The sequence below is a fragment of the Moschus berezovskii genome, chromosome 5 (assembly GCF_049115385.1).
Source record: "Moschus berezovskii isolate FMDL1 chromosome 5, NW_MosBer_1.0, whole genome shotgun sequence".
In the NCBI taxonomy this organism is placed as follows: Eukaryota; Metazoa; Chordata; class Mammalia; order Artiodactyla; family Moschidae; genus Moschus; species Moschus berezovskii.
This window is the reverse complement of record NC_142464.1, coordinates 122,980,540-123,008,188: the sequence shown is the minus strand read 5'-3', so window position 1 is coordinate 123,008,188 and position 27,649 is coordinate 122,980,540. Positions and strand designations below refer to the sequence as shown.

Sequence of the window (27,649 nt, the reverse complement as noted above, 5' to 3'; positions counted from 1 at the left end):
AGAGTGTTGGATGGTGCTGACCTGGGCTCGCTGGACTTGCAGGTCCAGCTCCCTTCCAGGGCTCTGAAGATCCTCTGCAGGCCTCCTGGCACACATCACCCCCACCTGTCCCATCCCAGCCCTGCTCAGGAATTCCACGGCCCTGCTCTTGCTTGTAACTCTGCCCGGCTCACCCACGCGCCCACACCTTTTGGCTCAGGTACGAGTCCCGGCCTCCCACTCAGCTCCCGGGCAGCCTCCACTCACCGCCTGGCTCTGCCAGGCCACCCCAGGGCCTTGTGGGGACGGGCTCCGCTTCCCTGGGACTCTCTGATGAGCTTGGGTGCTCTCCTGGGGGAGGTCCTGACCCCTGCCTTGGGCTGCCCACCCACACCCCCTACTAGAGGCTCACAAAGACCAAACTCAGGTAAAGCCGACCTCCACCGTCTCAGAAGCAACAGTGACTCTTGGGAAGGGGCTGGCTGACTCAGGAGGCTCTCACGCCCCACCTCCTGGCCTCCTGGCCCTGCACCAAGGGCAGCACGTAGCCACCTCTGGCCTCCTCCTCTGCCATGCCTCCTTCCTGGGTGCCCACTGCAACCACTGCTGTGCTCAGGCCCCCTCCCCCGAGGGGTCCCCCAGGCCGCCCTCTGCAAGCACCCAGCAACCCCCACCAAACCTCGCCCGCTTTTCTTTACTGCATAGAAGTTGTTTCCACCTGGCACCAAGAGGCACCAAGTGTTTACACGTCCGTGGTCTGCCCCCAGGACCGGAATACCCACTCCTCATCCGTCTCCTTCTCTGCTGAGCCCCAGCTCACAGCAGGGGCTGCAAACACAGGCAGGAGACACCCCCGCAGTGTGGCCCCGCAGCACAGGAGTGTCAGCCAGAAGAGGCAGGAAAGGCAGAGGGAAGGAGAGGCGGCCCTGGTGGGGGGCGGCGGGGGGGACCAGCATCAGGCAGAACAGAGGAAAGGGCTCAGAGGTCGGAGAAGCTGGCACCCCTGTGCTCAGAGGTTCCAGAACACGGGCTGGGGAGCCCCACAGGGCTGGAGCCTGTGTCCCCCGTGTGGGCAGAAGATTGTGCACCTGGCACCGTGTACCTGGGGACAGCTCCCCCTGCCCTCATGCAGGGCAGCCTCGAGGACTGATGGCGAAATGGAGGCCAGAGGGCCAGGCAAAGTGGTGACCAGCGGGCCCTGCTCCCGGTGCCCTCCCTCTCCCCGGTGGGCAGGGCCTCACCCACAAAATGCCCCTCTCTCACCCTGCGATTCCATTGGGACCAGGCTTATCTCTACTTAGGAATAAAAAGTAAATACCTTCCAGGGAAATGTTTTAAACAGATGAAATTTATAAAATATACAGCAAGTGCTGCCTTTCATTGGATGGTGGGTAGTGGAGGAATTCTGGTTGTATCATTTCCAGCACTTTGTGCAGAGTGACATCAGAACCATGTGGACAGGCTTGGGGCCACCACATCAGAGCCTGGTGCATCTGCTCAGCACACACCGACCCCAGGCCTCCACGGTCCTCCCCCGGACACCAACGCAACAGAAATGCCCACTCTGCCCACCGCACAATGAACCCAAGAATGTACAAAGCCGCGATACTTGAATAACCCCAAACTGGAAGTGCCCGATGCCAGCCCTCGGTGATGAGGACACTCTGGCAGCTGGCACCAGGGTCACTGCCAGGAAGTGAGGCCCAGGGACCACAGGGCAGGGTCTTGTCCAGAGGGTGAAAGCAGCAGACGCACCACCCCACCCTACTGATGAAGATTCAGGAAGAAGTGGAACTGATCAAGGGTGAAGAAAATCAGAAAAGCGATTGCTCTGGTTGAGGGGCAATGGGTGTGGTTTACACACGTGTGTGTGTTTGCCAGAATACACTGAATTGCACAGTTACAGTGTGTACATTTTACTATATGTAAATGTTATGTCAAAAGGGTAAAGATAATGTGTTCAACTGCAGAAGTCTGATTAGTAGGCTTGCTTTTCGCAGTGGTGGGAGTTACGTGTCCTTTCTTATCTTTCTTTTTTTAATATGTGTGTGTTTGGCTGCACCGGGCCTTAGTTGTGGCACACGGTATCTTTGGTCGTAGCTTGTGAGCTCTTAGTTGCAGATGTGGGATCTAGTTCCCTGACCTGGGAATCCAGGCCCCTCATTGGAAGCATGGAGTCTTAGCCATGGACAACCAGGGAAGTCCCAGGATTAGGCATTCTGAAACTACTTTTTTAATATAAGGGGACCCAGACTCCTGACTATCGGGCGGGGGAGTTAAGAATATGGAAAAGAAGAAAACTAGAATGTTGTTTACAGCGTTGTTGCCTAAGGGTCAACGTGAACGCATTGTCTGATGAAGACATACGGTGACCGGATGATACCTGCAAGTGCACGTGTGTTTACACGTATGTCCATGTCTGTCCTCATACCTGCAGATGTCTGTGTCTCCATTTCACGTGAACACATCCTTCCTCCATCACCCACATCAGTAACAGGTAAGGTGTTCACTGCTCTGTTCACCAAAGCGGCTGTAATGACACCACAGTTTCAATGAGCACATCCATGCCTGGATCTTGGTTTCTAAATACTGTCTTCCATCAACCAGGCTGGTTCCAGGGTTGGTTCAAGGAATGCACAAGATGACAGGTCTTCCTTTAAAAACAGAGAAGTGCTCTAAGAATGGTGAACATATGTCAGAGACACACAGGCCAGCTCAAAGGGCCCCACTGAGCGGATCTGGAGCCATTTAGGCATCAGAGCAATCGTAGGCATGGACTCGGTTCAGTTCAGTTTAGTCGCTCAGTCATGTGTCCAACTCTTTGCAACCCCATGGACTGCAGCACCCTCTTCCAACAACAAACAATAGCAAACACCCTCTTCCAACAACACAAGAGAAGACTCTTCACATGGACATCACCAGATGGCCAACACCGAAATCAGATTGATTATATTCTTTGCAGACAAAGATGGAGAAGCTCTATACAGTCAGCAAAAACAAGACTGGGAGCTGACTGTGGCTCAGATCATGGACTCTTTATTGCCAAATTCAGACTTAAATTGAAGAAAGTGGGGAAAACCACTAGACCATTCGGGTATGACCTGAATCAAATCCCTTACGATTATACAGTGGAAGTGAGAAATAGATTTAAGGGACTAGATCTGATAAGACAGTGCCTGATGAACTATGGACGGAGGTTCATGACATTCTACAGGAGACAGGGATCAAGACCATCTGCAAGAAAAAGAAGTGCAACAAAGGCACGGACTACAATCTGTTAAATAAAATAAGCATTGACAAGTCTACGTAGGAAGGAGGGAAGGAAGGAAAGGAGGGAGGAAGAGGGAAGGGAAGGAAAAGCTCTTTTTTATAGAAGAAAACCAACTTAAAAATACCGAGGGAAGATGGGCTTAGCAAAGGACCAGTTATGCTACCAGTTATGTTACGGTAAACATTTGATGAGAATAGAATATTAACATATTCTCAAAGTACCTTTCTAAATATTATTAATTACAAAAAAGGAAACAGTAACTTCACAGAGGAAGAAGCAGCAGGTTTCCAGCAAGTGACCCCAGACCCGCAGTACTGGGCTGGCCCACATCCACCCTCCCCACCTGGGGCACAGAGGGGTCCCGCCATGTCTGACTGCGAGGGAACTGGGACAGACCCAAGGGGAGAGCATCCTACAAGTAACCCGCCTGGACTCCAGTGTCAAGAAAAACACACGAAAGGTGACCGAGGAGCCGGGGCAAGCGTACATAGCCCCTGACCCTGGAACTGGGACCAGGAAGTGAAACACGGCCACAGGGCCTCCCTGGGGCCGCTGCATAGTCTGAACAAGGGCCGCAGGTTAAATAGTAGGATTGTATCAACATCGCAGCCCTGGATGTTGACAAATGCACTGCGATTATCTGAGAGGACGTCCTTGTCCTCCGGAAACACACTGGAGTGGCTGGTGTCAAGGGACATGACATCACTATACTCTCAACAGGTTAAGACACAAGTGTCTGTAAATACAAACACAGGTGGGTGGATGGGTGGACAACAGGGAAGCGGGGAGGGGAACCACAAAGCAAATCGGGCCAAGGTGCCCGAGTGGCCACTGGCCAGGAGTTCCTTGCTCCATTTCTGCAGTGGTCCTCTCAGTTTGAAATTATATCAAAATAAAACATAACCTCCCCCCAGAAAAAGCAGACGTGGAGCAACCAGAACTCTTTGAGCCCTGTTGAGGGCAGTGGGCACGACCACTGTGGAAAACCGTCTGTCAGCATTTACCGGACGTCTGTCGTCTGACTCCTGCAATTCCACTCCTAGAGAAAACCCAGCAGAGATGGGAGTACACACGCAACCGTAGATGGGCACCGAAGTGTCCACACTGGCCCCAAACTGGACGTGATTCAAATACCCACGAGGGTAGAATAAATTAGTAAAATGTGAATTCACCTGACGGATTCTGCACAGAAATGAGGACCCACCCAGCAGCCCGAGCGGAGCTCACAGGCCCAATACTGCACCAAAGCAGCCAGAGATGAAACAATCGGGGTTCCTGGCAGTGGTGGGGCAGGGGTGACCAAAGGTGCACTGGGGCTGCCCAGAATCATGGACATTGTCTGGGCCTGGGTACTTGGTCAGTCTGTGGATCTTCCCTGAGCTGAACACTTATAATCTGTGCCTTTTCCTGTATGCATGAAATATTTTAATAAAAATTTTAAAAATATGAGGGAATTCCCTGGCAGTCCAGCGCTCAGGACTCTACACCTCTCACTGTTGTGGGCCTAGATTCAATCCCTAGTTAGAGAATTAAGGTCTCACAAGTCACGCAGCTTGGTAAAACAATGAAATGAATAATATTAAAAAATATTAGAAAGTCCAAAAGAAAAGTCTCCTATGGCATCTCAGACTCGATGGACATGATTTGAGCAAGCTCTGGGAGTTGGTGATGGACAGGGAAGCCTGGTGTGCTGCCATCCATGGGGTCGCAAAGAGTCGGACACGACTGAGCAACTGAACTGATTCAGTGACTGACTGATGTACTTTTTTTTACAAAAGATAAACCAATTTCGTGTTTCATCAGTGGGGAGAGATTTCTGGGCCTCTGGGCAGGTGGTACCCGGGGAAGGAGACCGTGGCAGCAGCCGTGAAGGCCGAGCAGGAGGTGTGGGGCTGCCTGGCCAGGGCCCTGATACAGGGTGGCCGGGCAGGGCCTCCTGCTTACTGGCCCAGTGTCCACAGTCCTCGTAGGATGCGAGTGGGTGCTGAGGAACCTCAGGTGATGCACGCAGTGAGGAGCAAGCGCGTGGAAAGGGTGTTAAAGTGAGCCAACCCCTGCCTCCCCCAGGTACCTCGAGATGGGGCGCCCACGTCTCCAGCACCCCACTTTGCAAGCGAGACCCAGGAGCTGAGAATATGAGTGCCCAGGCTCACTTCAACCCAAAGGCAGCCCCTCCTCTGGCCCAGAGGAGCCACAGTCCTCAGGGCCAGTGGGAGGAGCTCAGCAAGTCCTGTTTTCCATGTGCTCTTCCCAACCCCGGACCTGGGGGAGGTGGATGGAGCCACCCCGGCCACATTCCTCCACGAGGCGGCTGCAATCTCGGGCCCCAAGGCCTGACCCACATAGCTGGCAGTGCGGACTGCCCCTCTGAATCTGAGAGACAGCACCACGCAGGGGGGCTTACACCCTCTGAGGGGCACAGGCGACCCAAGGGGAGGGCCCTGCCCTTGGGCCCCCGACCCGTCCACCCCTGCGTGGGAGGGCCCCGTGGGAGCCATGAGCCAGGTGGAAAGCAGGCCAAAGGCGAGGCTGGCTGTGGAATCCTCCTTTTAATGAACCGGATCCAGCTCGTGATGCCTGGGTGTGCCTGACATCTGATTCACTTGACTGATAACTCATTTAAAAACTAAGCAAGAAAAATAAGAAGATACGAGTGACGCCGAAATGAAACAAATTCCTCCTGTGTATGGGCACTTTCAACCAACACTTCCATATCCAGGGTGGGCCAGCCCACGCTCGGCCAAGTTTCCAGACCCGTTCCCTGGCAGATGTCTTAGGAGGCCGATGGGCACTCACATCACAGATGAAGACTTGAGGGGCCCTTACATGGCACTGCCGGCCAGGGCCAGAAGGAGAGCCAGCCAGGCGAGCCATTTCAAGGCCAGATGTAGGAAACAGAGTGTCTGTAGTTGGTCAGTCATTAAATTCACTTCACCTTCTGGCATTAAAAGGACAGAATGCCCGTCTCTCCCACCGCGGGACAAAAATCCCCCCAAGAGTCTCTCATTCTGGGCTTCCCTGGTGGCTCAGACAGTAAAGAATCTGCCTGCTGTGCGGGAGACCAGGGTTCGACCCCTGGGCTGGGAAGATGCCCTGGAGAAGGGAATGGTTACCCACTCCAGGATTCTGGCCTGGAAAATTCTGTGGAGAGGAGGATGCCGTCCATGGGGTCGCAAAGGGTTGGACACAACTGAGCAACTAACATGAACAGACATCAAAGGCTCTCTTTCTAGGAGGGGACCAGCCAGCGGAAGACACCAGAGCGGAAGGATGAGCCGTGGGGAAGAGGGCAGACAGGCTTCTAGGAAAGAGGTGGCTTGTACTTTATTGAAGACTGAGCTGGGTTTTGAAAGCTGAGTGAGAGTTTATCCAGCAGGTAGGGGGAGAGGGAAGAACGGTGCTCCAGGGAGACACGACCTGCATACACTGCGGGGAACCAGGGAACAACAGGGTGATGAGTCAGGCTGTGGAGGAGCCTGGAGGGCGGGGCCGCCCACCAGGCGGACCTTGGGCTTTAAAGCAGCCGCAGGGCGGCCACGTGCGCAGTGGGGCTGGCCCTGTGACCGCAAGGCATGCTCTGTGCGCTGCTGCTTCTGCCGGGCGTGCTGCGCGCCGCCCTGGCCAGCTCCATCTCTGGCCCCATGGAGTGTGCCAAGGGCCCGGCGGTGTGGTGTCGGGACCTGCAGGCAGCGACGAGATGCGGGGCGGTTGGGCACTGCCGCGTGGCAGTCTGGAGCCAGCCCACTGCCAGGTCCCTGCCCTGTGACCTGTGCCTGGACGTGGCAGCCACTGCCAGCAACGGGCTGAACCCCGAGGCCGCCAAGACTGACATCCTGGCTGCGGTGATGAAGACCTGTGAGTGGCTTCCCAGCCAGGAGTCTTCAGTCAAATGCAAGGGGATGGTGGATACCCGCGGCTCAGCCATCCTGAACATGCTCGGCGGGGACCTGGGCAGTGCCCCGGGACAGATGTGCATGGCTCTCACACTCTGCCAGCCGCTGCAGAGGCACTTGGCCACCCAAGGGCCACTTTCCGAGGAGGACATATACGACGTGGTGGCCCCGTTTGTGGCCAATGGCCTCCTCGGCTCCCGCCGTCAGCGGATTTCCGTGGGCACCGTGTGCCAGGACTGTGTCCGGCTGGTCACCCGGCTCCAGGGTGCCCTTGGGCCCGACCTGTCCAGCCTGGCACAGGTGACCACACGGGAGCAGTGTGAGTCCCTGGGGCCGGGCATGGCTTTCCTTTGCAAGAACTACGTCCACCAGTTTTTGGCTCCTGCTGAGCAAACGCTGAGGTTCATGCCGCCCAGCGAAATCTGCAGGAAGGAGGGCTTCTGTGAGGAGTGGCAGGGACCCCCCAACTCGGCTCACATGGCTGCCATGGACAGGGTCCCTGCCCTGGAGCTGGCATCTCCATGGAAGAAGAGCGAGGTACAGATGCAGGGACCCGTGGCCTGTGACGTGTGTCTGCAGGTGGTGCAGAGGCTGGACCGCTGGCTGGAAAGCAGCAGCAGCAAGACCCTCATCAGCCAGGCCCTGGAGCGTGTGTGCTCCGTGCTGCCCCCGCCCGTGGTCCGGGAGTGCATCAAGCTGGTGGACACCTACATTCCCACGCTGGTGGACGTCCTGAGCAGACTCACCCCAGAAAAGATGTGCACAGTCATCCGACTGTGCAGGGGATGGAGGCGGGCCCGGGCGGTCCACGAGGACCCCTCAAATCCGCCGCCCGGCCTCCTGGACAAGGACAGCCTCTGCAGGGGGTGCCAGCGGCTGTTCGGTCTGTCTGTCCACAACCTGGAGCAGAAGAGCACCGAGCGCCGCGTCCTGCGGGCCTTCAAGCTTGCCTGTGGCATCCTGCCCCTGCCCTTCGTGGTGCAGTGCGGCCGCTTCGTGAGCGAGTACCAGCCTGTGCTCATGGAGACCCTCAGGGACATGATGGACCCCACCACCCTCTGCACAAAATTGCACGCCTGCCGCGACCCCAGAGACATGCTGCTGGGCACCGACCAGTGCGTCCTGGGCCCGAGCTTCTGGTGCCAGAGCCGGGAGGCAGCCCAGATGTGCAACACGGTGGAGCACTGCCAGCGCCGCGTCTGGAAGGAGGTGCCCTCGCAAGCTGAGGGCGCGGGCGACCGCGGCTGCCCGAGCCAGTATCCCCCTCCGCTCGAGAGGCCCACCTCTCCTTGATCCCCACAGGGGCCCTGGAGGCGGGCGCTGCCCCCACGTCCCAGATGAGAACTGAGACTCCCAGCAGGGAGGCTGGAAAGGACCTGAGCTCCGTCCTGCCTCCAGGCCCGTGGCTGTGCCCTTGCTCACACCTCGAGTGGACGGGAACCGCCTGTTTCACCGCCGCCGCCAGCCGCCCGCCCTGACCCACCACCGCGGTGCTGTCGCTGCTGATGGGGGGTCTGGCACTGGCCTCTGGTGCCCTGCCTCACTTTGCCGATGGGGTCCCGGCTGGGGTGAGCAGTGACAGAGCAGAGGGCGGGTGGGGAGGGGCCGTGACAGATGGCGGGAGGGGCGGTAGGTCTTATCCACAGGCCACCATCCTCTGCTCAGGCGATAGCTGCTCAACCTTGGGGTCCTGGCGGTGGCCTCAAAGGTGCATGTGACATGTTGAGCGTCTCTCTGGGGAGGAGGCTGGGTTTTGACTAAATGCCCTGAGGGGTTCTTGGCTCAGTGCAGCCCTTCTGGCACCCCCTGCCCCCAACCACCACAAGAGCCTCTCCCTGCACCCCAGACTCTAGGATGCAGGGAAACCTGTGCTGCGCTCCGGGCAAGGAGAGGAAGACATGCCATGAAAGAGCACAGGGGGTCAGACGGTGGTGGGCAGATCCTCCACCTGTTGGAGCCTCAGTTTTCTAATCTGTAGAATAGGGCTAATAACATCTGTCTCATGGGGACGCTGAGACCTTTAGAGGAAATGTCCCTGAGCTGCTTCCTCTGAAAGGACCAGCGCCCACCCATCTGCTGGGGCCAGCAAGACCCAGCTTAGGGTTCCCAGCAGAATCTGGAGTGAAGGCATTGAATAAACCGCAAGCTTCCTCCCAGTGGCATTTGCTGTCTTCTCATTCTCCTGAGGGCCTGGGCACGAGCTGCTGTAGCACCCCTTCTTTCTGGCCTCGCCCAGGCGTCCCCCTCCTCCAGGAAGCCTTCCTGAGGCCCTCAGCCCAGGTCAGGTGCCCTCTCTGGTTTCTCCTCTTGGCATATTGTCATCATCACCCCCCTAGCACACAGTAGGTGCTGAAACATCCGTGGGCCACGCTCACCAGTGTTTCAGTGGAGGCCGGGCCTGGAGAGGCCCCGCGGCCGCTTTCAGATGAATCCCTCTGGAGGAAGAGAAGCGCCCAGGCCTGGGTTACAGGAGACCCGAGTGGGCGCTGTTTTCTGAGAAGCCACACCTGAGCACTTAGGTAAGTGTCCTGGGCCCCAGCCGTCACCCTGGGGACACAGGTGCTCCCGGCCTGAGTTTCCAGCCTCCTCAGTCTGGCGTCTGTAGGCTGCAGCTGGGCCCACTGGTCGTCCCTGTCCACGCTGGCGAGGGCGCCGACCCACAGCCTGAGGGCCCGGATGTGGGCGCAGGAAGGCAGCCGTGGCCAGATTCAGCGACACAGATGCCTGTGACGGACAGACTTGCGGACGGTGGGAGTGGGCGCAGACTGCGTCCCAAGGAACATTCCAGGGGGCTGTCGGTCTGTGGACGCCTGTCCCCTCTCTGGGACGGGGTGGGCTGCGGCCCCTCCTCTGGCCTGTCTGGGGACACTTGTTGAAAATGGTGAGACGGATCTCAGCTTCCTGGGACGTCACTGCTCACACACGATGGCCTGAGAGCGGCCAGGAGGGGGTGAGACCATGTCTCACGGGTGCCCCATCCATGCAGAGCCGAGGTGCCCTCCCACCACCTTCCCCAGCCCAAAGCGACCTGCAGCAGGCGGTCAGCGAAGGGTCTCCATGTGCCCCTCCCCCAGGCCTGGGAACCCCCTGCGCCCACCCGCCCACTTCAGACCTGTGGCTGCACGTCAGCCCGGCCATGCACCCGGGCATGCTGGCCATCCAAGGACACTGACCGCTGACCACCCCCTGAGGGCTTCCCACCTGCCCTGAGAACTCTGCCTGGCTTCACCCCTTGCCCTCCACAGCCACTTTGAGGGAGGCACCATTATCACCGCATTTCATAGAGGTTCAGTAATTGGCCCAAAGTCACACAGTTAGGACACAGTGAAGCCAGGAGTCCAGCCCAGGCAGGAAGGGGCACCAGGGCCTGTGTTACTGACCCTCACCCTGCTGGTGGAGTTCAAGGCCTGACTCCAGCACTCCATGGCCTCTGCCTCAGTTTCCCATTCCTGAATGGGTACCCCACCTCCCGGGTCCTCAGTAGGACCGATGTATGAGAAGGGCCCGCTCAGTGGACACACGGTCAAGGAAGGGGCTTTTCCAGCCTCCTCCCCGCATAGGACCTGTCTTTCTGCATTTCTAGGCTGCCTCCTACACTGTGTTTCATTGTTTTCTTTTTGCATATCTTCCTCCTAAAACACGCACTGAGGTTTCTCGATCTGATATGGCTGATTTGCTTTCCCCGAGTGAGCGTCTTAACCACTCTCTGCTGCTGTTTCCTTATCATTTCCCACATCAAATTCCTTTTCGATTAGAAAGCTGGCGGGGTCGGGTGGGCGGCTAAATTAGCAGATTGCAGCTGCTGAGGCCATGAGAGCAAGCATGCAGGGACGCCGGGACACCCGGCCTCAGGGAGCCCGTGAAGGCCTCCACCGGGCAGCGGACAGAGGGCCTTGGAGAGCACTTGCTCAGCATGGGGGCCTGTGACTCCACAGTCATCGTCAGACCTCTCGGTGGGTATGTCGCAGGCTTGTGTCTGCATGCACGCTCGCTTCTGCGCAGACGGTCTGCACAGAGCCAGGGTCTGCACAGAGCCAGAGTCTGCACAGAGCCAGGGTCTGCACAGAGCCAGGGTCTGCACAGAGCCAGGGTCTGCTGGGCCAACCCCATTTCCGGGGAGGGGGGAGGGGAGGACTGGGAGCAGGTCTGCCCTTCATGCTGCTTCCTCTGCCTCGATCTCTTTGTCTGGGAAATGGGCCACTAACCCCCAAAATGAATCCCAACCGTGGAAGTGCTTTCCAAGCCAGCCCCCTGGATGCCTGGGACCAGTGCAATAGGAGCCCCACCAGAGTCCTGCTTCCTCCACGGCCCTGCCCCTCTCGGTCCATCGGCATCGCAGCCTCCCAGGCCTCTGCAAGGGTCCCTCCCTCCTGTGGACCTCTGTCCCCATGTCACCTCTCTAACAGCATCTGTACTCACCCCACCTCGATCAGTTCAATTCAGTTCAGTTCAGTTCAGTCGCTCAGTCATGTCCAACTCTTTGCGACACCATGGATTACAGCTCAACAGGCCTCCCTGTCCATCACCAACTCCCGGAGCTTGCTCAAAGTCATGTCCATTGAGTTGGTGATGCCATCCTACCATCTCATGCTCTGTCGTCCCCTTCTCCTCCTGCCTTCAATCATTCCCAGCATCAGGGTCTTCCTGGACGGTCACCCTTGATAGCATCCCAGCCCCTGAACCACTGGCATGCTCCAGCTCCTGGACTGGAGCCCCACTCGGACACTCTGATCCATCCCCCTCTTGCAGGAACTCAAGAGTTAGGTTGGGGGTGGGCTGGGGGCAGGAGCGACCCTGACTTGAGTCAGCATCAGTTCTGTTTCATCCCCACTGGGTCCTAATGCTGCTGATGCAGGGATGTTACAGACGCCCAGCCCCGCAGGCTCAAATCTGTGGCCCAGAGAGGGACTGTGTCTTGCCTGGGCCCTGTTGTGGGGGTTCAGGCCCCCAAGGTTAGGCTTCAGCTGCATTTAGAATCTTGCTCTGGTGCAGCTAAAGGCATGAGAAACAGCTGCATCCGGTCCCTCCAAGACCCTCAGGGGCCTGAGCCCCAACTTACAGGAGGGTCTGCTCTTCTCTCCCCAAGAGGCCCCTAAGTACTGCTTCATGCCCCCCTGAACTGACAAAGTTGCCTGTGACACTGCCCTGGAGGCTTAGCCTTAGGTCTTAGAGGCTCACCTCTGGACCCCCGGGACGCTCCAGACCCAGGTGCTAGTGCAGGGGCCCTGCTGGCGGCAAGCAGGACACATTACGCCAGGCCCAGCAGTGACCCCATGTCCCTGCCTCCTGCCACCATGGGGACCTCCCTGTCTGGATGGTCCAGCTTCCAGGGACCAAGCCCACCACCCCCGGGAAGGCTGCTCTTGTCCTACCGATCTGGATCCCCCCAGATTCACCACATGCCTGCTGTCACTGGGCCAGGGCTGATTCAGAATGGTGGGACATTTCTGAGACAGTCAGGGAGTCTTGGGGGCAGAGCAGAGAGAACACAGGCTGTGTGGAGGGGCACGTTCGAGCCTGGCTTCGCCACTCACTGCGGTGTGGCCCTGGGCAGGTTCTTTAGCAAGTCTGAGCCTCAGTTGCCCTGTGCGTAGAGACAGATGATAAGGGTGCCCCTCCCATGGCATCTGCTGGAGGACTGAGCGAGGTACCGCCTCGGAGCCGGGCACACACGGCTGGAGATGCCACCAGCCCCGGCCTGAGCCAAATGTTCACAAGTTCCTACAGCTCAGAGAACCCAGGAACATGGGCCGAGACCCACAGGAAGACCCAAGGGCCTGAGGCCACCAGGGCGGCCTGAGACAGTCTGTTGGTCAGATGCTCCGGGCATTCCCACTGTCCCGCTGAGCCCAGTGCAAAGTGTGAGGCTGGCCGGGAGACGCTGGACACGGGAGGAGTGGGCAGATGGGGAAAGAGAGGGCGGGGGGGGGGAGACACGGAGACCGAGAAGGGCCTTGCCGCCTCCGTGACGCACCCCGGCTTCTCCAGAAAAACGAGCCCCTTCAACGCCCTGACAGCACGAGCTCGGTCCCCGAGCCCCGGCGGCCTCCCCCAGCCCAGCCATGTGTGCCGGGAGGCCGGCTCCAGAGAAAACCCAGCAGCAAAGGCCTGCTCAGCCCTCCCGTTCTCCTCCTCGGGCTCCGGGCCACCAGCCACCACGGCATCCCAGCATGTGCTCGCTGGCCGTGGGAAAAGACGTCTCAGGAATAGCAGGCTTGACCCGGGGCTCTCTGCCTGTGACAAACTGGGCCCTGACCCCCAGCAGCAGCCCCTCAGCCGTCCTCCTGGGCCTGCAGACGAACGAGTGAGATGGTTCCCGCTGAGGGGTCACAAGCTGGGGTGTCAGAAAACCACGGCACTTTCCCTTCCTGGTCCCCTGGGAAAAGTTACAGGGCTACCCCCCAGGGGCCCTGGGCTGCAGGCCTGACTCTCACGACCTGCCCGCTGCTCCTCTGCACCTCTGCTCCCCTCTGTAACTGGAAGAGGTTAGACCAGATGGGGTCAGAGCACAGATACCCTGGGCCCGAGGGTCCTGGACAATGGCCAGAGCTAGGCCCCTTTAGCGCCCATTTCTCTAGAGGTCAGAATGCCAGGCTGCCTGTGAGAGACCTCAAAATTCTTCCATGCTGACAGCGCAATAGCTTCATTTTAGAGTTCTATTCTGGCCAAACCAAACATGCCTAAAGATGCATGCGGCCTGGCCTGCTGGGCCCCCAGCACATGACCTCAGTAGGCTGGGAATCTCCTGCTGGAATTCAATGCCTGGGCCTGTGGACCAGTCTTGGAGGCTCAGAAGCCCAGCCGGTTCTGATTCCTCAGACAGCACCACCCCCCAGCCTCCCCCCAACCCCAGGAGCCCCTCTGGTGTCAGGTTCCTGGTGCAGGGAGCCATTTATCCAGGACAAGGGGGAGTGATGCAAAGGAACAGGAAAGCTCAACGCACCCTGCCAGACCAGTTTCTCAGGTTCCCTTTCCCAGGGGAGGGGCGAGATTATGAAACTGGGACCACAGAAAGGGAGAGGGGGCCTTCCAGGGGCAGCGTACTCTGCTGTCACGGGGCTGGGATGGGGAAGCGATGTGTGTTGCCCAAGGCACCTTAGACCTGGAGGGCTCCAGACGGTCCTCCATAGCCATCGCAGGCAGGGGTTGGGGCAACTGCAAAGGGCTGATTATAGGTGATGCTGGTTTAGCAGAACCTGGCACTCTGGGATGTGACTGGGTGAAGAAAGCAGGAGGGGGCCAGGGCAGGCCTTGACTCCTCCGCACAGGGCTACCTGCATCTGCACCTCTCCCTGCCCTCTGCTCCCAGCCCGCAGGCTCCTAGGCTCAGCCCACGCAGCTAAGATCAGGGGTTCTGCCTTCCTGTTGGCCCCACCCCGCAACACAGGCCAGCAAGCATCCTACCAGGTGTGCCAGGGGATGGCACCTGCCCCTCCAAAAGTCAGGGAGCACAAGGGTTGTGGTCTGAGGTCACTTACGCCCCGACTATGGTGCTGGCTGTGGCAAGCCCTTGCTAGTGACCTTCCTGGGACAGGTGGGAGCCACTTACCGGGTCTTGAGTGCAGCCCTCAGGGAAGACACAGCGGGTCCCTTGCCCTGCTTCTCCCGCTGAGGCCCTCCCACACCGGGAAAAGCTATCACCCCCAGGGTGGGTGGGCTAAGGAGCTGCTGGGAGTCAGCCCTGGGGGGAGCGGAACCAAGAGGAGGGGCTGCAACACACAGACATGCTGGGTGACTTCGGGCAAGCTGCTGCCTCGTCTGGGCCCTTTTTCCCCACCTAGTTCAGAGGGCTGTGCAGATTCGGATTCCACAGCCAAGAGGCAGGACTCAGTGTCCACACCGGGCAGGCAAAGGCAGCGAAGCCAAGAGAGGCAAAGGGACATCTTGGGGTCACATGGCTCTCAGCCAGGATCTCCCCAGCTACAGACAGCTGCCCACTCCATTCTGCCCTAGGCATTCCTGCTGGCAGAGGATTTTCTAAAGACGGGGGCAGTTGTTACCCCATTGTTCAGAAGAGGAGCCAAAGGCCGGTCTAGCCCCTTCCACCTCCTCCTCACAGACTGCTGACACCAGGGTTACTCGCCAGGGGGAGAGGGGCCAAGGTTCCTGGGAAAAGCCAGCGGCACCCCCTCAGCCAGCAGTGCATATCAATCTGCAGAGTCCTAGGAGGCTGGAGGGTTCCAGAACCTTCCTCAACCTTGGTGTGCTGGGACCAACTCACACCAGCTCCACCAGGACCACCAGCTCCAACAGCTCACATCTGCTCACACCAGCTCACACCAGTTTGCATCAGTTCAGACCAGCTCGCACCAGCTCCACCAGGACCACCAGCTCCAACAGCTCACACCAGCTCACACCAGCTTTCATCAGTTCAGACCAGCTCATACCAGCTCACACCAGCTCCACTAGTTCACACCAGCTCACACCAGTGAGACAGAGTCAGTTGAATACATCTCCCATGTTGTGTCCAGTGACTTCCTGCCGGAAGCTTAAAACTGGCCATGGTAAGAAACTACATCGTGGACATTGGAAAGCACTTCAAATTAGAAGGGGTTTTGTTGGTTTGCTTTTTGTATCCTGGAGTGCTGGTGGTTAAACACTCACCACTCTTCCTAAAGCTCCAGAATTCTAGAACTGAAGGCAGCCTCACACCCCTGACATATCTGCCAGGCCTCTCCGGTCTTTCTGACTACCGACTCTGCCAAACAAAGGGGGAGTGTGGGCACTGGTTCCAGAGCCAAGGCAGACCTGCCCCTACCCTCACAGACCAGCCAAACGGAATGTTCAGTTTCTCTGCTTCCAACTCCGTGGGTGGACCTACTCTGTGCCAGGTACCGTTCTAGGCACTGGGATACATCGTGAGGCACACAGGCAAGGCTGCTGCTGCCTGATGCATGCAGACAGACAAGCCATCTAGGAAAAGTCATACCAACATTTGGAAACGGAAATTTACTAAAGTAATGTCATCACAAATAATGCACTGAAAACCTGAGAGATTATAATAAACGTAATGCAGAGTAAAGAGGCTGGAGGAATGGTATCTAATGGGAAGAGCTACTTAAGAGAGTGTGGTCAGGGGCCCAGAGGAGGTGACACTCAGCTGACTTTTGCCTCCCATCCAGGGAAGTGTCTCAGGAGAGGGATGAGCTGGGGCAAAGGCTGGGAGTGGCTGAGAGGGGTGGGGGAAGCAGGCATGGCTGGAGTGAGTACCAGGGCTGCGGGAGAAGTGACTGGGAGGTGAGAGGCATTCTCTGGGGACCCCCGTGGGGTGCAGCGAGGGGCTGCGTGGACCTCCAGGTGTGATGAAAGCTGTGGGATGGTTATAAGCTGGGTAGTGACGAGCCCCTTTGCTGAGAGTCCACTGTGGTGCTGGGTGGACCTAAGAGGGCAGGGAAGGAACCTAGATACCCGAGTGTGGCTGGTGCAGATGTCCAGGTGCTGTGGGGATGGAGCGGGCAGGGGTCCAGGTTCCGGACAGACCCTGGAGGAGGAACCACAGGGCCCGCTGGTGGATCAGACGGGGAAGAGACTAAAGAAGATGTGAGTCTGAGAATAGCGTGCAGAGATCCTGATCCTAACACATCCTCGTCCTGACACACACGGGCCTGGGGCAGGGGCACCAATGGGGGCTGGGGATCTCCACACTCAGCTGACCCCACCCAGCTCTGTCCTGCATTACAAGGGGCCTCATGCACGTCTGTGGACTGCAGCCTGCACATCCCCGCCACAGCCACCCCAGCCCCATCCACCGCCCATCCCTCGGGAGAGTCGGGGGCGGGGTCAGCCCGGGCTGTGGGAGGGGGCGAGGCAGCTCCCATCCCAGGGCTTTGCATGCTTCGGCAGCAGGATATCCCTCGTCCCGTGGGACCCTTCTCCCGTGAGAGGGTGTGGCGCCGAGGAGGCCCAGAGCAGGGTGCTCTGAGATGAAAGGGGCTTGGCTGCTAGGTCTAGAGGAGGGACTAGAGGTGGCACAGTCCACAGAGGTGAGGGGCCAGGAGCAGGGTGGGGACTGGGAGGCAGTGGAGTTCGGTTCAGACATGCTGACCCGAGGTCACGTGTCCGATCAGCCTGAAGAGTCTGGGCTCTGTCTGCACCACGAGGGCTACGTGCAGGCAAATGTTGGAAGGCGGCGTCAGCCAGGTTGCAATCTCCCCATCTCATCCTTCATTCCACAAGGGAGGGGTCGGGGGTAATGAGGGCAGTGAGTAGCCGAAGGTCACACCGAGGGGCACAGTGGGCCTCGGTCTGTCCCTCCACCGCTGGCTGCCCTTCCCTGCAGGCCCGCCCTGCTCTCTGAGTGTCCTTCTCAGAGCAGCAGGGGCCTCAATACACGACCTAAGCTTCACGAAGACCCAGGGGACAGGAGGAGGACACTGTGGAGACAGGCGGGCAGGGGCCTCGGCGGTGTCCAGGGGAGAGATGAGGGTGGCCGGGATGGTGGGGGAGGACACGAGGGATGGTGACAGAGCCTCGAGGTCTGCGACAGTGGCTTAGTCACGGCGGCGGGGACAGAGACGCTGCTGGGCCGGGGGCTTTGAAGACCCCATTGTCTGCACAGAGGGACTCAGGCCTGATCCAGCAATGCTGGCCAAGGGCAACAGCATTGCTCAAACAACGAGGACGTAACAGCCACCGTCTGCTGTGAACCAGGCGCTGGGTTACACGTTTTCCACCCGTTACCTCGTTGGACCCATTTTACAGATGGGATAATCTGGGCTCACGGAGGGGAAGTGACTTCCCAAGGCCACCCAGCCAATAAGACAGGAGGAACTCGTCTCTGGCCTGGAAGCCTGGGCTTTCGCACCTCTTGCGCAGGCTCCGCCAGAGGGAGAAAGCCGTGGAGGAGCTGCAATAATGGGCATCTCTCAGGAAACGCGTGGCACGGTGGTGCAGGGTGCAGGCTCTCCCTCTGACGGAGCCCAGACCCTCTGGGTGCCTGCAGGGGACACAGGCAGAATTTCAGCTGCAGACACCATGTAGACCAGGGGCAGAGCAGAGCGGTGGGAGGGTCCCTGGTCTCAAGGGAACTGGGCTAAGGACTCTGTCCCCAGGACTAAGAACAGCACCCTGGCCACCTCCCCCCAGAATGGGAGCTCCAGCAGGGCACAGGTCAAGTCCCTCCTTCCACTCGGAGCGCTCTGAGTCTAAGAGAGCCCCTGGAGGGGTAAGCGGCCAGAAAACTAGCTGAAGGACGGAGGGAAGGGGGCGTGGAGAGGAAGGAGGGGTGACATGTCTTAGGGTAGGCGTGGCTTCGGGCTGATGGCACCTAGTAGGTGCTCCAGAATCAGGTCTGCCTGTGTGAAACCAGTCTGGAAACTCAGCCTTCCCCAGGCCTATTCCTGCTCCTCTGTGTTGTCCCCTGAAACATGAGCTGCTTGCCTGAGGCCATTATAAACAACAGAGTTGGGACATCCAGAATTAGGGTACCCATGATTCTCCCCGATACAGCCAACATTAGGTTTTTACCCCAAAACAGAGCAGCCTTCCTAGCATCATAGAAACAGCCAGCATCTTGGACCCTGTGCTGAGCAAACTCTACCTGGAGTATCAAGCTCTGACCCCAGGGACTCCCTTTCTTAGATGAGGAAGCCAGGGCTCAGAGAGAGGGACTGACTGTCTCCGGAACCTGCTGCTAACGGCAGAGCTGGCCAAGACCCTTGATGCCACTCGGCCGCCCGCACGTTCCCTGGACGCTGCTCGGCGCGTAAACGGGTTTATGGCTCCATCCTTCAAAACACATTCAAGCGAGGTTTATTACATAATAGAAAACAAAGGTAGTTTGGTAATATGTTTCCCACTCAGGGAGTTTTATTAAAATGCAATAAATCTCCAGGTCAGAGCGTGACTTTAAAGCAAAGGGCAGAGATGCAGATCTGCTCTTCTGTGGGGAAAGGGTCAGGGCGAGGAGGGTGCAGAGCAAGCGTGGGGTGGGGGAAGAATGCAGTGTTCTGGCCCTGCCCACCGCAGCTTCAGCCCCTCCCAGCCGCCACAAGGAATGAGACTTTGCACTCAGCTGGGCCCTGGAGGGCAAGGGGAATGAGGCTTTGTGGTGCCAGCGCTTTGTCAAACACCACTTTCCCTCAGTGGTTCTGCTAAACCAGGCCTTCTAACCCCTGCAGCCTCACTGTCCTCTCTGAATGCTGTAGCCGTGTTCTTTTTCTAATCCGCAAGCCCCACCACCTATAGGACACAGTTCAATGCTCTTGGGCTGGCCTACAAGACTGGCCTTGGTCCAAGTCCCCAGGGCCTTGTCAGGTGCTTTCCTACTCTCCTCTGCCCTCCTCACATTTTTGCCACTCCAAATGTCTTAGGGCTCCTCCCACGCCAGGCTGGTAGGTGCTTCTGTGATTTTGCACATACTGTTGTCTCCTCTGCCTGACTACCTGGAAAACTCCTATTCATCCTTCAAAACCCTATTCAAACATCACCTCCTCCGAATTGTCCAGTTACTCTCTCCCATGAGTTTCTTAACAGTAGACAGAAGCTGGTCCCTCCTTCAGTCCCTTCCTCTCTGACAAGGTTGGTGTATCATTCACGGCCAATCCTAAGGCCTGAGGCTCAAGAAAAGTCTACAGGGTTCGATTATCTGAAAACGGTCTTACTGTCTCATGTTCAATCTTGGTGCTCCAGACAGGTCTTCAGCTGACCAGAAACACAGACAGTCTCTGGATGCCTTCATGGCCCTGTGTGGTCAACAGCATAAGGAACCCCCAAACATGTCCACCTCCTAAAGCCCAGAGCTTGTGCACGTGTCACCTTAGAGGCAAAGGGACTTCGATGTGATTAAGTTCAGAACTTTGAGATGGAGAGGTTATCTTGAATTATGTGAATGAACCTAACTGAATCACATGGGTCGTTAAAAGGGAGAAGCTTTCCAAGCTGTGGGTAGAAGCAGAGAGGGGAAACAGAAGAGGCAGAGGAGACAACGCCGGCAGCTTGAAGACGGAGGAGGGGCCGTGAGCCAAGGAAGGCAGCACCTCGAGCAACCAGAAAAGGCCAGGAAAAGGAGAAAAACTTTCTCTAAAGTCTCAGGAAAGGAAGTGAGCCCTATTCACACCTTTGTGTTAGCCAGGGAGACCCCTATCAGCCTTCCGCCCTCCAGAACTGTGTTGTAATAAATTTGTGTTGGTTTTGAGCCACAAATTTTGTGGTCATTGGTTACAGCAGCAAGAGGAAACCAGCACAGCCAATGTACCAGCCTGGCTATTTACATGGGTTCTCCTAGTCCCTGGGCAACACCAGCCTCTGCACCATTGCCACCTGCCTTTTTAAGATGTTTTTTAATGTGGACTGGATTTTTTAAAGTCTTTATTGAATTAATATTGTTTCTGTTTTATGCTTTGGTTTTTTTGGCCACAAGTAATGTAAGATCTCGGAGAAGGCAATGGCAAGCCATTCCAGTACTATTGCCTAGAAAATTCCATGGATGGAGGAGCCTGGTAGGCTGCAGTCGTGGGGTCACTAAGGGTCAGACACAACTGAGCGACTTCACTTTCAATTTTCACTTTCACACATTGGAGAAGGAAATGGCAACCCACTCCAGTGTTCTTGCCTGGAGAATCCCAGGGACGGGGGAGCCTGGTGGGCTTCCGTCTATGGGGTCACACAGAGTCGGACACGACTGAAGTGACTTAGCAGCAGCAGCAGCAATGTAAGATCTTAGCTCCCCAACTAGGGATCAAACCCACACCCGCTCCATTGGAAAGTGAAGTCTTAACCCTGGACTGCCAGAGCAGTCCCTGGCCCGCTCCCTTGACTGCCTTCCCCCGACGTCACTTGCCATTTTCTGCCTAGTGAACTCCTATTCATCCTTCAGAACCCATTTTCCAGGTCCCTCTGATGGACCTTGTGCACGGCCCGAGCACCACATGCCCAGAGGCTCAGCCATGCCTCCCCGCACACACACGCAGTAGGGTACCATCTTGGATTCTCTGCTCTCCCACCAGTTGGCCAGATCATGGGTGGCAAGTGCAGTGCTCGGTTGATTCTGAATGTTTGGTGCCAAAGAAGCGCCTGGCACATTGTAGCATCTCAGAAAGCAAGTTGCACGTGACCTGACCGGGGCTTGGGGTCGCCAGAGTCAGAGGCCTCCAGCTATTCGTGGAATTCGTTGAACAATAAGGAGGCCCCCACCTTGCTGCCGAAGCTTTTCTACTTTACTTGGAAGTACATTCGCGCCAGCAAAGGAGGCACATTTATCTTATTTCCTTATACCTAAACAGCTCTTTCACTTCTCTGCCCCCCAGTACAGCCAGTTACAGCCTCAGAGACAGACCCTCCATACAGTCAAGTACATGGCAGAATCCTGATACCCTGTAATCCAACAAACAGGAAAGAAAGTCCCTGCTTAAAAAACATCCTAAGAAAATAATCAGAAACGTGGAATAACGCACATACGAGGCCAAGAACCCAGCTTTCTCTACATCTTTAGGTTAGCGAAAACTGACAATGACGCAGATGTCTGAAAAGGAGGATTTGGCTAAATAATATCTCCTTTAGAAGGCAATGGCAAGCCACTCCAGTACTCTTGCCTAGAAAATCCCATGGATGGAGCAGCCTGGTAGGCTGCAGTCCATGGGGTTAAGGGTCAGACACGACTGAGCGACTTCACTTTCACTTTCATCTGAGGCTACATTACACGGCTGCTGAAAATAGTGGTTTTGAAAATATGTGGGCGCATAGGAAAATGTTTAATACTGGGATTCAAAGTTTATAAAACGTATATACATTTGCATCTTAAAAAGACTGGTGAGAATTTTCATCTCAAACATTACCATTTGTTATCTCCTAAGGTGGCTAAACACAGAGGATTGTTTTTGTGGTTCGTTGATGCCATGGTTTCTAAAATTTCTGTGATGAGCATGTGTTAGCTCTTTTAAAGATATTTTTCTAAGGAGAAACTTCTGGAGAGGAATTTAGCAACACCCTTATCAGTACTGTCTTTAATATGTTACTAAACCTTTATAAGTTTGAATGGCATTATACAGCACCCCATTATAAGGAAACGTGAGGTGGTTACCGTGGAATCCAGGAGTGTTTTGTGGGTTTCAATCCAACTCAGGAAGCCCCCAATACTGAGATGGCGGCAAACTCAGATCCCAAGAGGAGAAGATGAAGGATTTCGGGGAGGGTCTACAAGGGCCCAGAGGAGGGGCCTGACCCAGCCAGGGTTGGGGCTGGGGTGGGGGACTCGGGAAATGGGGGGACCTCTGGGCATAGAGGGGTGGGGGATGGGAGGCTGCTGCTGAGACCTGGGTGTGGGGGGCTTGTGCCGAGGCCTGTGGGGAGGTGCCCCACCGGATGGATGAAGGTGGGGTGGAGGGGAGAACTCTAGAAGAATCTGTGGTGCCAGGGGCCCCCACGAGATGGTTCTGGGGTAAGTGCCGGCCGCAGCATCAGAGTGTCCGCTCAGCACTCACAGGCTGGCTCTCCCCTCAGAGCATCTGTCTCCCATCTCTCAAAAAAGCATCTGAGATGATCGTGTGGCCGGGCAGCCGCGCTGTGGGCTCACCATGTTTCAAGGTCGCCTACGTGGGCTGGGCTGTCACCGATGCCACAAGGGAAACCAGGTGCCCCTGCCAGCTGTCAGAAAGCTAAATTCAGCGCCCACACCTGGCTCATTCGGGGCCATCCTGAAGAACCCAGGAACCCATCTGCTTTCCACTCCTATCTGTTCTTTCCCTGAGAAATATTCTGGAGCCCGAGGGAGGCCTACAGCAACGGGGTCAGAGGAGCAGGACGTGGGAGAGGGAGAGAGAAAACCACTGCAGGCACACAGGCGAGCCCAGGTGGGAAGCGGCTCCCTCGGGGTAGGTACCATACAGGGAGCTGGGACTCGGGTGTGACTGGGGTGCTGAAGGCCAGATGTTCCCATCACCTTCCAAGGCCAGCAGCTGCATTCTTGAGAGGCAGCCTCGGGCTGCAGAAGGACTTTTGATCTGCCCTGTAGGTGGACCTGGCGGAGCTCAGTGGGATGGATGATAGGGAGGCTGAGGAGGAGCACACAGGAGACGCCACAGTGGCCATGGCAACACGGAAGGCACCGTGTACGCAGAGCTGCCCTGGAAGAGCGGGGAGCCCGTGATACCCAAGGACCGGGACTGAATCTTCTTCCAGAAGTCTTCCCTGACTACCACTTCCTCTGCTCTACAGAGTGGGGCTGTCCAGTGCTTCCCAGTTCTCTCAGCTCCATCCCAGTGCGGGCTCCCTGGTTATCACTCATCTGTTAGCCCTGCTACAGATGAATCTTGGGGGCCACTGATCGTAGTGACTCAGACACAGAGCCTGGATGGAAGGATGCGTAGACGGATGGTGGATGGGTGGGTGGAGGGATAAGGCGCAGCTGGATAGACAGGGCGTGATGGACCGACGGTTGGATGCGTGATGGGTGGGAGAGATGGCAAGAAGGATGCCAGGGCGGTGGGGAAGAGAAGAGAAAGCCAGATGGCAGAGAAGATGGTCAGCGCTAGTGACCAGCAGGGGTCCTCACGGCTGGGACCCAGGACCTGTGCAAGGCCTGGCATTGGAGCCAAGACAGAGGAAGAAGAGGCTGGGCGACTGGGGATGCTGAGCGATTTCCTCAGAGTTCCTGTGAACTCTCAGCCACCCCAGATCTGTTCCGGAGCCTTTTACAGGCACCCCGAGGCCTCAGAGCCTGACCTCATCCAACTGGTGATTGCAATTGAATTACTTATTGAAGAGATTCAAGCCCTGGAAGCTTTTAAGTCAGCGCCTCCCTCAATCCCTATCTGGTCTGCGTCTTGTTTAAATCAAACTCAGGTCTCCATGGTGATGTTTAAGCAAACACAGAGAGAGACTGTTGTGGGGAGGGAGTCACAGCCAGTGGAAAGGCAGCCAGATGCGTGAAGGGAAGAGGCGGAGGATGGAAGCCACCCTCTGACAACTCCCAGGCACCACGCATTGCACACGCAAGGTCTGTTGTCAGCCTCACGTCAGAACTGTGAGGTCTGCGCCGTCAGACTCGGGGTATAGACAAGGCCTGGGGCGGGGAGCCACAAAGCAGGGAAGGTGCAGAGCCAAATGGAAACCGGATCTGTCTGGGAACACTGACCACCCAGCCTAGAACACCTTCAGCCAGCCACAGAGCAGCCCATCACCGTCTAAGATTTTCTCTCTAAAATGAGGCCCGCTCTTCCCGCCCACAAAGAGCAAGCCTTGCCACCTGTTTAACAATCCCTGCAGACACACAGTACATCCACCCGTAAGGACCCTAACAGCACAGCAGCGCTTTGTCTGCCTGTACATTCAAGGCCCGGAAGACACAGGCTTCGATGCCGGGGACTGCCCGTGGGCTTCCGGAACACTCTGCACTCGGCCTGGCTCTGTCCACCTCACCCTTAGGACAGTCCATTTGGGCAGACGTCCCCGTCCCCAGCCATCATCTGCCTCTGCAGTAAAGGACCCTGATGCTTCTTTACATTAGTACGTATCGAGAGGCTGATGGCTCAGATTCCCTAAACTCTGCATCCTCAACACATACCCCAAATTCTCTATATTAAAAACTGGAGAGAGAGAGAGGTATCCTAGGAACATAGAACCAAATCTGGTTCGAAACGGAACGGCATCAAAATCCAGTAGCATTTCAGAGAGACAGATGTGGTTTGGAAATCTTAAAGACCGGTTCATCTGGAAAAGAAGGTCTGTACAGTAGTTTCCCAAAGCTTGCTCCATGGAAAACCAACCCCAGGAAATGCTCAGAGAAGCCAAAGTGAAATAAAACTTAAATTGCATAAAAAAGTTAAACAAGTAAAATTAATTGAAGCAAATAAAAATTAAAATAAAATTTTAAATTGAACAATTTTTTTTTTTTTAATGAAAGCTCATGGAATCAGATGGGATTAGAGAAATGCCACATGACCTTCTCCTGGAGACATATGGTGCCCAGCGGTGTGTTAGAGACTCTAATGTGTTCTCCTGCAAAGAAGCCTGATCTGTTTTATTCCATCTAAGTATGTTTGCCTAGCTTATGACCACACAACATAAATTTTCTGGAAGCACCGATGAGCACCTGTTGTACTCTTGAGTGTCATTGAGCAAACAAGTCCCTTCATTCCCCTCCCCTCCCCAACTGGTGCTGAGTTTAACCTGTGACTTGCATCCGCCAATGGAATTTAGCAAATGTGAGTGAACAGAAGCCTTACGTGCGCCTATAAGGGTGCTCACCTCTCTCGCTCCCCTGTCTGTGCATGGGAAGAAGGGGTCCTGATGGCCTCTGGCCGGTCAGCTGGGGTCCCAGAACATATGGACCAGAGCCAAGCCTGCCAACCTCAGCTCAGGGGGAGCAGTCCGTCCGCCCCAGCCTATAGCAAATAAACCAGTCACCCCCGGGGGTGAGAAGGAGCCTGCTGTTGCCACCGAGTTTGGGGTGACTGGTTACACAGCATCATTGTCACTGTAGCTGAGGAACACACCAGTCTACAGAGACACTCCTCTAAGAACGGCATATTTTGAAATATGACATAGATGAACACTCTTGGGAGGACACATTCTTAGAGAGTGTGGGGAAAGAATAAATGCCAATCATAGGAGCTCAGGACACAGAGGATACCCACCTTAACATTAAGGGTCAGGAAAGGACTTGGGCTATTTGTAGCAGAGAGGCAGGGTTGAAGAAGGAATTTAGCAATAGAAAAAAGATGGGCACGAAATACAACAGCTAAATCCCAAAGGAGGGACCTCGAACAGTCAATAAGATACAATAAAAGAAAGTATGTTTGATTCCATGAAAAATCACGCAGTTGCAAGATAGGATAACACTGAACTACGCGCTAACGTCCACTTGAATGCAGACACAAAGTCTGGTGATTCCAGAGACGTGGGGCAGGAGCCGCTCTGCAGACAGACTGACAAAGGAAAGAGAAAGGTGGAGATATGGACGGACACTCTCTGCAGCCCTGATGGGAACAGTGGAGCCTGGGGATGCAAACCCTCACACTCCACAGCAGCGGAAGGCGTGGCTCAGCCAGCTTACCAGGGCTGCAGGGACAAGTGACCAAAACCAAGGCGCAAGTATCAGTCACGTTTCTAAAGCCAGCACAATGCCATCTGCGCTAATTTGTAAATCACACTAAACATATTGATTGTGGACGGACACATACGTGTGTACTTAACATAGGACACCCCCATGGGGACGAGTTCTGGGGTGGGGGATGGCAGGTGTGGGGGAGGTGGAAGGAAGGAGGGGAGAGCTGGGCTGGATCAGAACCTGGAAGTGTGTTTCTTTAAGAGACGGAGAGCCCAGGAATAGAAAAATTAACATCGGTTACAGCTAGGGAACCCATGTTGGGCTAGACTACAGTCTGCTGTAGTAACAGCTGAAGCCCCAAACTTCAGTGGCTTAAGCCGTATTATCCCTGCTCATGGATCACTGGTTCAGATAAATGGCATGACCCCACAATAACCACAAGGGAGGCCAGGGAAGGGAGAAACGCTTGGATTATTTGGTGAGCACAGGGTTGTCGCTGGCACGTGGGTACTCAGTCAGCTGGCACACCCCAGTCCACACCTTCTGTGTCCGTTCAAGATTTCAGGATTAAAGTGAAGACGGAGGAAGAGAATCACCCTCCCCCTCCCCCTACCCAGTGTAAAGAGCTGACTCATTGAAAAAGACCCTGATGCTGGGAAAGATTGAGGGCAGGAGGAGAAGGGGGCAACAGAGGATGAGATGGTTGGATGGCATCACCGACTCTATGGACCTGAGTTTGAGCAAACTCAGGGAGAACAGTTGAGGACAGAGGAGCCTGGCGTGCTGCCGTCTGTGGGGTCACAGAGAGTCAGACACGACTGAGCGACTGAACAATAACAACCCCTAATGAAAGGGTGGGCTTCCACCAAGTCACTCGGAGAAAACTCGAGACCCCAGTATTCCCACTCCAGTATTCCCAAGGTTGCCCCTACTAAACGTCCTGCCCAAGACCACATGTGGGGGTGGAAGGGCAGGGCTGGCGCAGCTTCCACGCTGCCAGTGTGTGAATGGGGCCGCGGGCTGGGCCTACCTGACAGCAGAGGGAAGCGGAGCATGGAGAGTGAGCCAAGGCCCGCTTTCTCCCTGGCTCAGGACTCCCCCAGCCCCTCTCACTCCATCTGATGGCACTGGGGCCAGCTCTGTGCTCCCGGCCCCCACCCTACCAGCTGGGATGGCCTCATAGACCCGAAGTTTCTTCCTGGTCCCGACAGTGTTTCCCAGGGACCACATCACCATATGTCCATCCATGCATCCATCTGTTATCTGTCGATCCGTCTCTCTGTCCTCCCAGCCGTAAGTTTATCTGTACATCTGTCCCTCCACCCATCCCTCCATCCACCTGCCTGTATATCCATCCACCCATCCACTCACACACCCAGTGCCCAGCATCACCTTCTGTACCAGATCTGATCTAGGTTCTGGGTGTTGGGAGGTCATCGCAGTGGACCCTACTGGTCTCCATCCTCAATCTGTGTATGTTCTGGCAATGAGGGGTCAAGGGGGGCAGCATACCATACACAG

General features: G+C 56.2%; 2 protein-coding genes across 2 annotated transcripts in view; one reads left to right on the top strand and one right to left on the bottom strand.

The window, feature by feature from the left end:
- The window catches only part of SORCS2 (sortilin related VPS10 domain containing receptor 2), a 503,745-nt gene that overhangs the window by 279,258 nt on the left and 196,838 nt on the right, over nucleotides 1-27,649 (bottom strand). The gene's annotated exons all lie outside the window — the stretch shown is intronic.
- On the top strand, nucleotides 6,802-8,669 carry PSAPL1 (prosaposin like 1). Its single transcript, XM_055435188.2, has one exon. It carries the CDS (start codon nucleotides 6,823-6,825, stop codon nucleotides 8,434-8,436), a length of 1,614 nt encoding a protein of 537 aa, XP_055291163.2. The 5' UTR covers nucleotides 6,802-6,822; the 3' UTR covers nucleotides 8,437-8,669.

Bases quoted from the DNA above. Each gene is read 5' to 3' on its own strand.
- PSAPL1 (XM_055435188.2), top strand. From the start codon at position 6,823: ATGCTCTGTGCGCTGCTGCTTCTGCCGGGCGTGCTGCGCGCCGCCCTG.